Source organism: Pholcus phalangioides, unplaced genomic scaffold, assembly GCF_987345545.1.
Source record: "Pholcus phalangioides strain wild (caught in Gottingen) unplaced genomic scaffold, Ppha-v1.0 ptg000030l_1, whole genome shotgun sequence".
Taxonomy (NCBI): Eukaryota; Metazoa; Arthropoda; class Arachnida; order Araneae; family Pholcidae; genus Pholcus; species Pholcus phalangioides.
In genome coordinates, this window is record NW_028301620.1 from 1721335 (window position 1) to 1736932 (window position 15598).

Sequence of the window (15598 nt, forward strand, 5' to 3'; positions counted from 1 at the left end):
GGTAGCTTGGCATGAAATGCTCTCATAGCTAATATAGAAACAATTACACTTACATTTTACTTAGGTTCTATTATTTTATTGCGATGACCAGTAGCGTAAAAAGCACTTTTGTTTAAGGCGGTGAAGAGTACTTTTTTGCTACAAAAAAAAAACAAAAAAAAGCAACCTACATTACGGAATGCGTGTGTACGTGCTGTGAACCTAACGTGAAGTTTGCTTCTGTGTAATGCTTATTACGTGTAGTGTGCTGCCATTTGCCGTAATTTTTTCTAATCATGAGTGGAGTGCGATAATTGATTAAGTACACTGTTGTAAGCCTGTTACTCTCGAAGTTGGGAGCTACGGAAAACCAACTTCAGCCGACCACCACTGTGGCGACGGTAGCAGTTACGTACGCAAGATTTTTCCAGGAGATGGGGGGGGGGGGGGGGAGGGAGGTGTCATAATTTTTTTTTATTCTCAAGAAAGGGGGATGGATTTTTTTTACTGCACAAAAAGCATTATAATCTCGGCTCTTGCGTACGCCAGTGCAGAATAGACGTTGCGAAAATTGTATTTGCGTGAAAACGAAACGATATTATTGAATTGTTAGTTATTTTATTAGATTCAAATCCCAGAAATCATGATGAACATTTTTATATCTAATTTACCAAGAAATCTCTATTCCGCGGACATTGATATTGAAAATACTGCACGCAATATAACTTTCTTAATAGCAATAATTAGCTTTTTTTCGGTGAAAAAAACCTAAATTTATAAATTGATTTTTACTGAAATTAATCTTTTTGTCTTTCCAAATAATGAACTGTTTTTTAAACTCCCAACTCACTCGTAGAAAATTTATGTATCAGTTAGATGAAGGCCGCAACTAAATGCTTCGTCACCCGGGGCAAGTGCGCATTTTGACTCTCCCTTGTAATGTTGAAGGAGAGGGTTGAATATAAAATTTGCGCCCCCTCTGGTCCAGCGCCCGGGGCACGAGATCCGCCTGCTCCCTTCCCCCCCCCCCAGTTAAGGCCCTGGTTAGGTGTATACATAGTACTCTGTGTATTTCTCAATTATCTATCATGTATAATATATAATATTTGTTTTTTTGTCTTTTTTCACAGGATCGTGAAATGAAATTTTACATCATGCTTCACAAAATCAAGACTTAATATACAAGCTTTAGCAGAAAAAAAATCCCTTCGAATGGTTCATTTATAACATAGGCCTACTGTTTTCATTCAATAAAAATTATGCCTGTATTCAGTGTCGTTTCGATTGCCACCTTCATTGTAAAATAGATTTCTCGCCAAATCGGATAGACACTTAAATCTGGTATGATATGCCCAATAGATGGCGCTACCAACGTATTTCATTCCGATAATGTTCTGTTATCAAGCGAGCATGCGCGGAAAAAACAAGTTTCAAAAGAACAGCTGTAAATGATTATTAAAAAGCCTGGAGGAATATGATTATGTTTTTCTGAATATTCTGTATTAATGTCCTGTGCTTTCATGTAATTCAGGTTACGTTTCTTTGTTATTCCATCGATTGAAAAACATTCGCGGGGGTGTGTTATTTCTTTTCTTTTGATGTCTCAAAGAATGGAAACGCATTGAGATTCATTGCGTTAAAGGAGTTGAGGATTCAGAGATGTCAGAGAGAATTATTAACTCTTCTCTCACAAAAGAACATCATAGCCAGGGGCAAGGGGAACAACTGCCAAGGGCAGCAAACTTTTGGGGCAGCGAATTTTAGAAGGGAACAAAACTACTATCATGAAACCTCATTTGTAAAAGACGCAAAGTATGAAGCAATCATGCAATAAATCCAGATGTTTGTGGGAGTGATGATAAAAATAATAGTAAAAAAAGTAATGCAATTTTTATCACAGTATACAGTTTTGAGCATGGTCATAATTATTTCGTAAACATTATATGTCCCAAGAATAACTTTTTGGAATTTGACCATTTTACGTATGCATGCATAATCTTTACAATCCCTACAGTATTAATATGTTGTTTTTTTTATGTTCTTGCATCTCAGTATATTTAAAGCTTTATATATTGATGAAAAATGTCATATCGGTTGCACTAATATGAAAGAATGCTGATGCCAAAGCGGGGCCCAATCTTTAATACAGCTTTGGTTGCTGCACACATATTTTGCTATTAATCGGCTCTGATTCTGTTACTTTTATATTTAAAAAAGGAAAAAATATGTTAAGTAAAATCAATTCCATAACCCTAACCAAGAATAAACTAATTTCTAAAAAATTTATGACAGTTGCTATTTGACCAACAGATTATCTTTTTACTTTTTAGATTTATTTTTATTTTTATTATTATTTATTTGACTATTAGATTATTTCTTGTAGACCTACTGGAAGGACACCTTAGTCCAGACGTCGCCAACCTTTTCTTAGTTGCGAGCACTTACTCTGTACCCATCATCAAAAGAAGAGCACCCTTAATAATGACCGCATATTATTCCCCGTACGGTTACTCTAAGAACGGCGATTTTCTCGTTTGGAAATGGAAAACCAATATATATATATAGGAAATTTAAAATCCACATATTTATTAACCTCATAACTAATATATTTTTTATGAGGTAGTTTTTAAAATAAGTTTAGTAATTCCGCAGGGTATGATATTTTTGAAAGCAAGTTCCTTTATGCAAAGGTACAGCACAAAAGTTACAAATATACCTTGTTTCACTCCTTTTCTTATGGGTTGCACAGACTCGACATACCTGTGTTGAAAATTTTTTTTTACCGAGACAAGAAATTGCTTTGAATACATGTGTGTTCATGTCACCTGATAATCGCCCAGGTGGATACTTTCTTAAAGCACGCTTAGTGTGATGAATTACGATAGCATTGTTGATTTTTCATTTGTAGGAGTAATATAGTCTCTTGATACTTCCCTCAGAAACAATTTGTACGTTATTTTTTTGCCTGGATTGAAATGAAGATACACTATATATAAACATTAAAAAGAGCACAATTTATCAAAAATAGTACTCCTCTCTTTGTTCATTTTCGAGTTTTTCTCAAAATATGATAAGTATTGATCAGCTCTGTCAACACCCTTCATGTATTTATTGTATTCACCGTACAGTTTTTAAACAATTTTTAAACCTAAATGTATTATTGAATACATTTAGGTTTAAAAATTGTTTAAAAACTGTGTCGGTGAATACGACCGTTAGCAACTACTGTTAGAACAGATCATTTTCAGAGAAAAGATAAAAACGAGAAATCTCGTTGCCGGTCTTTTACGTCTCAGCATCGAAACACGAGAAATCTCGTGAGTTGTCGTTAAATGTTAAGGCAAGTTTCGCATACGAATGCATGAAATCAGCATGATTTCAATCCTTGAATGCAATTCAGACAAAGTGTTTTTGTTTAAGACGTTGATCAAGTGCTCGCGAGCACGAAATTCGACACAAGCGTCGAGAGCTCTGGCTGCTTCAGGAAGCACTGTGGTGCTCGCGAGCAACGAATTGAAGATATCCGCCTTAGTCCCTTGAGGTTAAAGAGTGAATGTTCCTAGTTCATGCATTTTTTTGCGTTTCTGTTTTTGTCTTTTTGTACAAGTTTGTACAAATGTCACGTTTTTGTTGTTGAATTAAAAAAAAAACCACATTGAATTTTATAATGGGGGTGGTTGTAAAATCGCATTTGCTTCCCCCTCCTCCTACAAAAATCCCAGTTATTGCCGTGATCATAACAGAGAAAAAAAACGTAAAGGAAAAGGAAGCATCGGTGCGTTTTTTGAAGTATAGAATAGACGTGAATTAAACACTAAAGAAAAATAAAATTTTTGAAAAATATGGGAACGAAAAACCAATGGAGATGGAAAAAAAATTAAATCAGCAATTTCCATCGTCCGAGAAATTAATGGACATTGAGAGCGATGAAAACTGCCATCACAAACCAACACAAATCAGGACCGCTCTCATCAGACGGGGGCTGGTGCGGACCAAAAATAATCATGGGATTATAGCGTAATATTATATCATTTAGATTTCCATAATTAAAACGTCGATCCACCTGGCTGTACAGTACTTTTCAAAGAAAATAAGATAAGGCTGCACTCCCCGACGTCTCTGACTCACGTATACGTTGACATAAATTTATTTTACTGAATACGGAGTTTTTGGTTTCAAAAAAGAAACTTTTTTGAAGTTTTTTTTTTTGTTCGGTCAGTATCTTGAGTGATTCTCGATAAACACTTTTTGAATTTTTTAATTAAAATACCGATTTAAGATTTTTTAAAGCGGCGAGGAAGAGCGATATCGACAATCACTTGAATCACAAATACAATTTAAAAACGGGAAAGAAAAAATTAGGAAACACAACCTCTTTTATTTTGTATCTTTACTTTTTACAGGTAAAGTTAAAAAATTGAAGTGATTTGCTTTGGCAATGATGATTATGATTTCGATATATTGAAACCGTCGTTTCAATCAAACAATAAATTCAACTAGATTGCATCATTACAAAAAGAAAAAACGAAAAGAATGATATGAGTTGCATTGATCTTTCCCTACTCTACCGTTACGTTTATTCCAGTTTGATAGTTCAAGTTCATATGAGACAATCTTTAAGTTGCTTTCTGGGGATATCTTAACGAATTCATAGGGCCAAAGCATTTTTCGGGGCCTTCCCTAAGCCTGATTTGAATATGGAAATGATGTATGGAGCTTCGTTCTGGTTCAGAAATCCAGGGAGCCATTGACCCATTCGTTAAGCCTAAGGGTTCTCTCCCAGGATCAAACACCTAAAATGCAACCGGGAATCTGAAATCATTCCCCCTGATAAGAATAAGGTTGAACAAGATCACACATTTCTGTACTGAATTACACATACCTAAGAAAGTTTCATCACTATAAGTATGCATTTTAGAAGCTGCAATCAGTAAATTTTGAATAAAATTAATCGTATCGATAAATTATTAAATTAATGAACTACATACAGCATATTTATCGCGTGGCATCGACGTCAATTTCTTGTCTCTTACTTTAGCATTGACAAGCCCAGATATTTTAAATTTTAATTCTCGGTGGAACACTTTTTCCTATACTGGTATTTTTTTCGCGCGCTAAAAATCGGAAGAAAGCCTAGTACTTCACGTTAAAAAAAAAAAGACATTTTACAAAGGGTTTAATGATTTCTGCTGTGCAGTTGAAAGGATTAACTAGTTCACTACGGAAAGGTTGCTGCAAAAGCAGAACGTGAAGCCTTTTTTCGCAACGGCAAATCTTTGTTTCAAAGCGAATTTAATGAAATGGTTTTTTGTTTTGAAAAACAAAAAGATTTTCCGAAAAATAAAAAAAATGCCGAAATTAAAATCCCTTTCATGTATATACACTGCTCAAAGCACAATTAGGGGAAACGTAGTTTTTATTTAATTGTGATTTTTGAACATTTTATAGAAATAGAAAAGTTTATTGAAAGAAAAAAAATGAGAAAAAAATACAATATTCAGTGGATCCCGCTTATAACGTTTTTCAAAGAATCGTCATGAAAAAACGTTGTATAAGTGGGAGCATTATACGCGGGACCGACTGTATATACATAATATTCTACTCAAGGGATCGCTTGATCCGTCCAGAGTATACAACTTAAATTTCTATGGTGGTGACAAACTTTTATAATAAATGTCAAGTACTGAAACAAAATATACAAATAAAAATATTATAAAGAACATGCACCATAGACGGAGATAGGCTTGGAAGTCTGGGTGTGGGGGGGGGGGCGTGATGATGTCAATTCATTATATACACATATGCATTAGATCTGCACCCCGCTCCACTTTTGTCGCTGGGGGACGCCCCTCTCCCCCGTATCTCCACCCATGACATGCACTATCATTGACTCATGAGCAAAACGCATACGTTTCTCTTTAATGATGGCAGGAACAGAACCGAAACTCTCAAATTTTTTATGATGCTCCCATTGAGCTTATATTACTGGAGAGAGTATGACGTCGGCGGTCTTCGCCTTGGCAGTGCTGCGACAATACAGTGGTTCTCAACCTTTAGAAGAACGCGGCCCGGTTGAGTATTCTATTCGAGTGGAAGACCCGGAGTAATGGGTAAAAATTAAAAGATGAATCACTCACGGCCCGGTTTGACAGATGCCAGGCGGTTTAGAAACACTGCTCTAGAAGGTGTTGGCTGGGAACAGTGTCCCCCATCTTTCGTCAGATCACGTGACTCGGTGAAAACACACACAATTCTGTTATTTTCTTATGGCGTCCACAGGAATTTAAAACAAAAGATATAATTTCACCCCCGATGAGATAATTCCAAAATTAATGAAACAAAAATGATAAAATTAATGAAAATAATTTCAGCATCGATGAGTGATAATTCAAGAATTAATGAGATATAATTTCAGAATCAATGAAAGAAATAATTTCAACATTAATGAAAGAAATAATTCCAGAAGAAATGAAAAAAAAATAATAATTAATAAAGGAAGTAATTCCAGAATTAATGAAAAAGAAATAATTTAATCTTTTTTCATTTAGATGAGTTTTCTATCCTTTTTTTTTGTCTTTAAAACCCAATATTTAGAGACCGAACTATATATTTCTATGGGCAAATTGCCAGGCACGAACTTTGTTTTCACCTAGTCACGCGATTTCCTTGCATTTGATATCGCTGCCGTCGCGGTGGCTGGATGCTCCCCGCAAGGGGTGGGCTGACAAGGCTCCAGCCCTGGGGCCCGGGAGGATTTTAATCATTTTTTGTTTTTTCACGCTGTAAATTCATCATAAATGGGCCCCCCCCCCCGTGAAAATCTGGTCGAGGGCCATGTAAAAGATCCCAGCCTAGGGGCCCTACTTCAGGATGTGGGGGCCATGCTCCCTCCAGTAATATATGATGCTTTCAACTTCTTTCATCAAACTGTCAGTGTTGACGAAATGAGCTTCACAAGGTCGCGTATCATCATTCACAGATTTCTGTTTCACTCGGGAACGCGTATCCTATACATGAATCAGTTACAGCGCATATTCTCTGCCTTCGTTCGCCGATGCAGTTCGCGAACTCTTTCTGCCACTAAAAAAAAAAATAACACCACGTTGCTCTTCTTTACTCGCAAATGTTCCGCAGATGTAAAGGAAAATCCCACAATTGGCTGCAGGATGGTGTTGCTGGAAAACCACCAGCACATATCACGTTCTTCAGACAGACAACCTTGGGTGAATTCATTCCCCAGTAGGGGTTGACTTCCTTATTTTCGCTCTACCTCAAGAATGTCGCCCTCATACAAAAACAAATCGAATTATAAACACTGTTCCGTTTTCATTTGATTCACCCTTATAGTCTACCCTTGTTATAACGACCATTCCATTACAAAAGCCGGTAGGATAAGTCCCAAATGTTTTCATAGAACGACTATATGTTTTACTTTCGATATAACGGCCCTCCCAATATAACGCCCGTTTTCCATAGGACGAAGGGGGTAGTTATATCAAGCGTCGACTGCATCATGCATGAAACTATGAATTACCAAATCAATGTTATCATCAGAAGGGGATGACTATGTGCGCAAAGCTTCAATGGCAAAAACAGATTCTGCACACCTGCTCTTCATTGTGCTTACCATAGTTTGACAATAATTAGCAGTTATTGCACACTGTAGATAAGGCCACAGCCAGGCAAAGGGCCTGAAGGAACACCATCTTCCCCCAAAAAAGGTTCGTGTCCCCTGAGTAAAGTGTACACAAATTCTTTGAACAATGAGGGATCACTAAGGGTGTATATGAGTGCGGGGCGAGGGGAAGCACACTGTCCACTTCTGCCCTCTCATCTATGCCAATAATACATTTTTAAGAGAGCAATGCTCCATCCCCATATCTTCCATATCACCAGTTTTATTCACTCCCCACAAAAGTATTTATGGTTACCAGGGCTTTACAAATCCCTGGCACCAGGTTGCCATGGTAACAAAAAATTTGAGATTAACAACTACATTTTTCTGTGTGTGTCGTAACTAAATTGGAATCAAGAAAATATATTTTCGAAATTCATATCTCTCAGTGTATCTACCAACATGGAAGATGGTTGCTATGTTCTGAAAAAAAGTAGAAAGAAATATTATTTTTGGCAATCCGATTTTCTCTGAACAAAAATTTTAGATCCTAAAAAGTTTCTCTGGCACCTAAATTTTTTTTTGGGATTTGTCAAACGTTGTAATAGAGATCACAGTATTTCAGAGGATTCAAAATAATTTTTTTCAAAAAAACAATTAGAAATTGATCAGTCAACAAAAAAAAAATTGATAGCAAGTCGCAAAAGGAACGTGGAAGACAAGCACGCCATAAGTAACAAAATCAGTATATTTACATTTAATTACATTCATTTTGCATCTCACCAACATAAAATTTTAAAAACTTCCAGAATCCAAAGGGGGGGGGGGGAAAAAAACAGATGACTTGACAACCATTTACTCTGGTGACTCTTTCTCTGCTAAATTCACTTCGATGGCCAAGATGTCACCACCTCTCAGAAATGCATGTGGCTGAACTCCCAACTTGGTCTGTACATTCTGGACATAATAGCAGTTTTGATTGGGTTCATATGCCAAAATTGTACCGCTCGTGTGTCCATTCCCATACAGGGTGAAATCAGCCTTTTTGTTGAACATTGCAGAGACGCCACGAAGATATTGCATGCGCATCTTGAATGCCAGCTCTTGCATTTCTGTTTTCATTTCACCCTTTCCAAATAAAAAATAAATAAAGGTATTAATGCAGATTGATAAAATTGTTGAATGATAGTGAACACTAAGAGAATGTGTATTTATTTACTTTACGAGTTGGTACTGGTTGGTTATTGGCAGGACCAGAAATTGACAGAGCTACATTAAGAGTATCATGCCCCCTCCCCAGGGCAAACTGATTTTTCTGAGGCCCCTGCCTAGCTAAGAATGCTTGTCTGTGAATTTACTTGCTTACACTCGAAAATTTTGACCATTTCTCATATTCATGAGATGACCATATGGGCATATGCCTTAAGATGGCATTGCCCATTGGCAATGAAAAAAAACTCAACCAAGTCTTAAATGAGTGTTTTGATAATTTTAAAAGCAGTCTCTGCTCAAATCACAAGAACAAATGAAAATTTCAGGCTACCAAAAACGCTATAAATTGTGGCAATTCCAAAAATTGCATCTCATGGTCATCTCTATAACCGACCAGCACCAAAAATAGGTTGAATTTATGAGTTTACAAGGAGTAAACCTTCTACTCAAACTGACAATAAGATCAAGTTTGGACTTGTTTTCTTATTTTTCAGCATGACACCAAGCCTTCATAGGTTTGCATCACACTGGTACTATAGTTATATACTGCAAAACTGATGATGCATCAACAGAGTCACAACTAGGGAAAGCAGACGGGTCTGATGTACTGGGTGCTGGACCAGAGTGGGTGCAAATTTCACCCATCAATCCTTTCAATATTACAAGGGGTTGCTAAAATGCATGCTTGCCCCAGCTGACCAAGCATCTACTGGCGGCCCTCTGCATAGATTAAAATGTATTGATCAGACCAAGCATATTTAACCCGTTGCTCGCAAGCACAATGGTAACAACAGTTTTTGGGCAGCGACAATCACTTTCGGAACGTTTACTTTGGTTACCGTGGTTCCCTAGCAAAGCGTTTCAGACATGTATATGCCTTTACAATGGTTTGTCACTTCTTCAATACTGCCAGTGTATGTATAATAGATTATGCCTTTATAATGATACGATATAATAATCGACGTTTGGGTTTACTCAAAATTCCAAAACGGACACGGCTATACACGTTTCAGAACTATATGAAGTTCCTTCATCAGTAGCAGAAACAAAGAAGAAAGAAAATATTAAAAAACTCCTTATAGCGGGAGTTACTCGCTGTTGTAGACAAGAGTCAAATTCAAAAAAACTCAAGTTCAAGTTCAAAATTCAAATTCAGTTTTTGAATTTGACTCTTGTCTACAACAGCAAGTAACTCTCGCTATAAGGAGTTTTTTCAATATTTTCTTTCTTCTTTGTTTCTGCTACTGATGAAGGAACTTCATATAGTTCTGAAACGCGTATAGCCGTGTCCGTTTTGAAATTTTGGGTAAACCCAAACGTAGATTATTTTATCGTATTATCAAACCCAAAAGGTAATCCATTTCTGCCTTTATAATGGTTTGTCACATTTTCATTACTCCGAGTAATGAGGGTTTTTGAATAGACATCATAATCATCATCAGTATTGCTTTGAGGGTCAGGCAAAGGGTGATCCTCAAAGAAATCAGTGTTAACATTGCCGATTTCACTGCAGAAATTTTTGGTATTTTCTGCCACATCAATAATTTTAAAAATTGTATAGAATTCACGATTTTTGAAATATTGAGTTCGCTTAGAGATACGAAGCCCAGGAGATTAAATACGAAGTAATTAGCCGGACCTACTTTTGAGTTGGATAATCATACAATAGCATTGATTTCTACTTTATATCTTCTCAAGCATGAAAATTAATGTCTCCGTATTGTCTTTTGATTATTCAAATGCACAAATTCATGTGGATTAGGATGTTTTAAAATTAATTATGGGCCCATGAAGTACATCGAAGCAATTCCATAGCTTCTTTAACTAAGAATTTTTGGAAGCTGAAAAAGACAGATGTGGATAATTTGAAGTTCAAGGGAGGGGGAATCGAAATACTTAGCGTCCCTTAAAAAAAGGGAAAAAGATATTTATTTCTACGTTTCTTTAAATCTAGATTTTTTTATGACATGGTTTGTAAGTTCCTCAAAGAAAGATATCACGTGATCTAAAAATCCTCATTGAAGAAAACCCGAGCAGCACTGGGTATTATAGCTAGTATCTATATATAATTATAAATACACTGAGTACATGTTCTTTGCCCCCCTGGAAAAAGTTGAAATGACAGCCCTGGCTGTAGGAAGAAGATTTTGAGCAGCGATGGTAGCTGCTGTGCGATCATGTGAGGACATGGGTAGGGTTTCTGCTTGAGAATTTTGCCTGCCCGTTCTCTGGAAGTTTTTGCGATTTCCTATTCCCGAAATCCCAAGAAAAATTACTGGGAAAATTACTGTTGTGACATATTAATACTTAAAATGAAATATAAAAGATTTAAAAAAATCAATGTGGGAATATTTGTTTAACCTTTAATTAATTTTCTTTACCAATAGGAAAAGAAATAAGGGGGTTGGAGAAAGAATAGATTGAAAAAGAAAACGGGGAGGGGGTTTCTGGTTTGTGTAACTACCAGCAACCTTGGATTAATATGAAATTATATACTGTTTTGGGGAAGTGGGAACATGAGAAATGAATGAAGGAGATAATATCTTAAAAAAGGATGTGGTGTTACGATTCTGGGCGTGTTGTGATTTCTAAATTGTGTTATAGCGTGTCAATAGCTATCCCTATTATTGTATGTGTGGGGTCCATCCGTTTCTGAAAAGACTGAAGTTCTCTGCTATTCTAAAATTAAACATGCATAATACCTGATATATTTTCCTCACTCATCAGCAACCCTTAGTTTATGGCCCTACTTAAGGGCACCCTTTTCCATGGAAAATAATTGCGTAATACTCACCACTTTCTTGCCTTTCCTCTCTCTGCAACCTCTTAATGCTTTTAAAAACTTATCCTTTTTGTCCTTTTCGCCCAATCACCTGCAAGTGATTGAGGGATGAAGTTTTATGGCTTTACGATGCCCATTTTGGTGCATATATTTTCCCCTTCCCTGAGAAAAATTTTCGTTCACAATTGACCCCGTTTTTAAGCAATCCTACAGGATAATAAAGGAGTGATGGCGGGGGTTTCTTTGTTTTTTTTAAATTTCAAGTGGGATGACCACTAACCATGATCTGCCTTTAAAAAAAACGGTGCTGTTCAAGAGGGAGAACCACTTTGTGCAGCTGACGCTATGAATCCCAAAAGTTTAGACGCAGTTTAAAATGCAGACTTCTCCATTGCTTATTATGTGTTAGTGGTATGAATTATTATGTTTATCAGTAATGATTAAGAGTGATGTGTAAGCATGCGATCAGTATAATTAGAATGAAGCCATCTTAATGCTGCATATGCAAGTTAGAATTCAAATTATACAAAAGGTAAGACATTCTTTTTTTTCTTTGCTAACTGTAGGAAAATGAGAGAAAATAAAATTTCATGTTGCGTAAATTTAATTTAATCTGCAACAAGAAAAACAGGAAATCATGTAAGATTTTCAGATCCTGGCCAAACTGCAATGAAATTTCGGACCCGGTGCCAGTGCCTCCACCAGGAGAATCAAGCACACAAGAAAGAGTGCCAATTCACCCTTTAATGCAAAGATTTGTACACCTTTTACATTTAACTGTATGGATCATTATTATTATAATAATTAGATCTCGGAAGTTTTGGCACGAAAAATGGACAAAATAGGGAATAGCAAAAGGCACTTAAAATACCTAAAATAGGCACTAAAAAAAGGCCTTTTTAATTTTTGGAAGGAAGAAAAATAACAAAAAACTAAGGTATTAATGATCCAAAAACTAGCTGAAACACTGGTTGCACTTAATAGGTATTGGTATGCACTTAAAACAGTAGATGGATTACATCTACCATTTTACTTTTGGCTTATAATAACTGCATTATTATGCAAGTTAAATTGATTTCAAGCCCAAAATAAAGTATTTGAGGTCTGTCTGATCAATTTCAGGGTCACTATTACCAGATGTGGTGCCTGAAGAGAAAATTATCTGTGGGGTGCCTTCGAGTTGCGAATAATTCTCGTTTAATTGATGTCATTATTTGGAACAATCACTGTAATTTCTATAGTTGATAGTTACTTTTTTCTAGTGTTGTAAAAAAATTACTATTTTTTTAATATTCCCACATACGTACGCGGGACTCCTCCAAGAATGGGGCCCTGTGTGGCCACATTCTTCTCATACCCCTGAGGGCGACTCAGGCCAATTTAATCAAATACCAAAAAATACAAAAATAAATAAATAATTAAATAGCTATGGTTGTTTGCAGTGCAATTAGGGCGTAAAAAACAAAATCAAAACAGCATGGGCCCCCAGAGCCGTCTTCTCCCCCTCACCTTGTGTGTGTCATGACGTCAACTGATGACCTCTTGGGACAATCATCAGTCAACCATACACATACAATACAGTACAATGCTTGAGCGAGACATATAACAAAGCATGTAGAGAAACAAATTTATAATTTTCCTCTACTTTTCTAAAAGTGGGCTGTGCTCATCTGAAACAAAATCATTCAAGTCTATCATCCGGTCAAAGCAAAGTTAATGAATGGCAACACCAAGTTCCCTATCTCTCAGATCATTTAAATGGGGCCGGAAAAACTGGTGGGGGGGGGGGGGGAGAAAGACTTTCTGATGATAATTGATACTGAGATTTGGGGAAAAATGAAAAAAAAAAACATTTATTTTGTTATCAATGCTCAAAATATCCAAGTTTGCATATTATGGCTTCTGAAATGCACCAATAAACTTAAAACTGTAAGAATGGGCAGGAAAAGTTCAAAAAATAATTTTTTTCAGAAAAACTTGAAAATAGGCAAAAGTAGACATTTATGGCATTTTGCCTGAACTTCCGGGCTCTAATAATAATAATAATAATAATAAATATAATGATAATATATTATCAATCAATTATAAAATTTGGGATTCATATTCTGAAAACATTCTGTAATTGACGTTGTACGGGGCATAAATGAAATATTTTAAGCTTAAAAAGTATAGAGTAATCTAGGCCGAAAAAAATTCATATAAACAGAATGAGTTGTATAAATGGGACTCCAGTGTAAATAAGTGACTTTGGGAATTTTCGAGAATTCTCTGGAAATTCAATTTCTCGTTCTCGATGGCTTTAAAATGTCGGGAATTTGGAAACCCTAGACTTGGGTTTGCATCTCATTGGCGACACAATGTTGTTTAGTTTTCTGTCATTTCCCATTTCAGGCCAGAATCTGAGCCGATCTCCCTAATAAAAAAAATCTCATAACAGATCCTACAATCAGGAGCAACCAAATGCAATTGTCACCTGGGACAAGTACAAAACAGCAAACTTGGTGCCCTTAAAGCTACAGTGCCCATGGCACCAGATCCTCCTGCCCTCTTCTTGTTGTGGCCCTGCCCAAAACTGTGCAAATATTCAAGGATTAAACTTTAGCAACAATTTCAAATGCAGATGGCAGCACTAACCACAGCACAACACTAGACACACGATTATGTATATTAAGTACGAGTTAGATATAAGCATACACACAATTTCGGCACAACTTGCTTAACTGTAAAATGGTAGCAAATTGTCCAATGATGGTACACTGAAGTTGTGCTTGGTTTAAAAGAAGGCCCTAATGGTACATTGTTTCGCATTTTGTTAAACGTGTTAAAAGTTCCAGCACAAAACCGATTTAATGTGCAGCGACATTGCGATTCAGCTTGAGAAACAAACAACGAGATTGAAGAAACTAGAGTCTGCTTTATGACCCCCAGTCTTCTTCAAATATTGCTCTGGTAATTTTTCCGCAACTTTTCAAACCATGCAGAATTTACTTTTTCAGTAAATTTGATTTTGCATTTTTGTGACTTTTTTTATGATTTGGTAGTACCAGTGTTCTGTCCATTCAATTCCACGGCTATAAAGTACATGTGTGGATGCCCTTTGGATTAGTTCGGCATATTACTTGGATTATTACTGTGCAGTGAAGAAAATAGTATGAAAAGAAAAAAAGAAAGCACAGGCGAGTAGTACGAGGTCGTGGCACGCAATAAGGGTAACTAAACTTTGTTTTCACCGATAGTTCTTCACATCATCATGACACGTGTCAACTGATTGTGTAACAATTCCTTCTTTTTTCTTCTATCACACTTTTTTTGTACACGCCCATGTGTTTTTGCATGCATCACACTCTTTGGCCATAAATCGCTGGACCATGGCGATTTATTCACCATTCTCTGTGGTCAACTTGGGTGTGTCATGCTCCTTTTTAAATTTTATTTTCATCCCTGGCCCTCTTGTAAACATCTCAGGTCAAGAGGCCCCAGGTCAAGAACCGATACACTATTTAATTAGACTCGTGATCCCTTGACAGAGTGCCATGAATGAATGACCAACCCTCCACCCCACTTACTGGAGCAGTGCCCCTACGCTAGGGCCTTTGCCCCCCCCCCCCCAAAGCCAGACGTTTCACGGAACTTTCTGTAGTGAATTTATAACACGAGGAAACAAAAAAAAAATTGATAATTGTCTTGAGGCCCTGTCAGCCCTACCCTTGAGGAGAGGGGCCATAGCCACATGTGTAGACATCAATGTAAACATCTAACAGCCTATCTCTGGAATTAACAAATAATTTTTTGTCTACAACAAAAAAATCGAAACAATTATTGAAATTCAACGAAGAAAAAAGAAAACAATATGAATATAAATAATAAAGAAAAATTACTCACAGTATTTTCCATTTTCAAAATGTCTTTCACGGCAATTTTGAAATATCAAGACGGCTTTGACTACTGCAATTATCATTAGAAATCTAAGAAATATATGGCATCATAAATTATATAATTTGTTTTTTTTT

General features: G+C 36.4%; 1 protein-coding gene across 1 annotated transcript; it reads right to left on the minus strand.

Moving 5' to 3' along the window:
• Window positions 1–8324: 8324 nt before the first annotated feature.
• LOC149067437 (gem-associated protein 7-like) lies at window positions 8325–15583 on the minus strand. The gene is made up of 2 exons (XM_089252727.1): window positions 15471–15583; window positions 8325–8722 (listed from the first exon to the last, which is right to left on the minus strand). Exons 1-2 carry the CDS (start codon window positions 15480–15482, stop codon window positions 8450–8452), a joined length of 285 nt encoding a protein of 94 aa, XP_089108853.1. The 5' UTR covers window positions 15483–15583; the 3' UTR covers window positions 8325–8449.
• Between the last annotated feature and the right edge of the window lie 15 nt (window positions 15584–15598).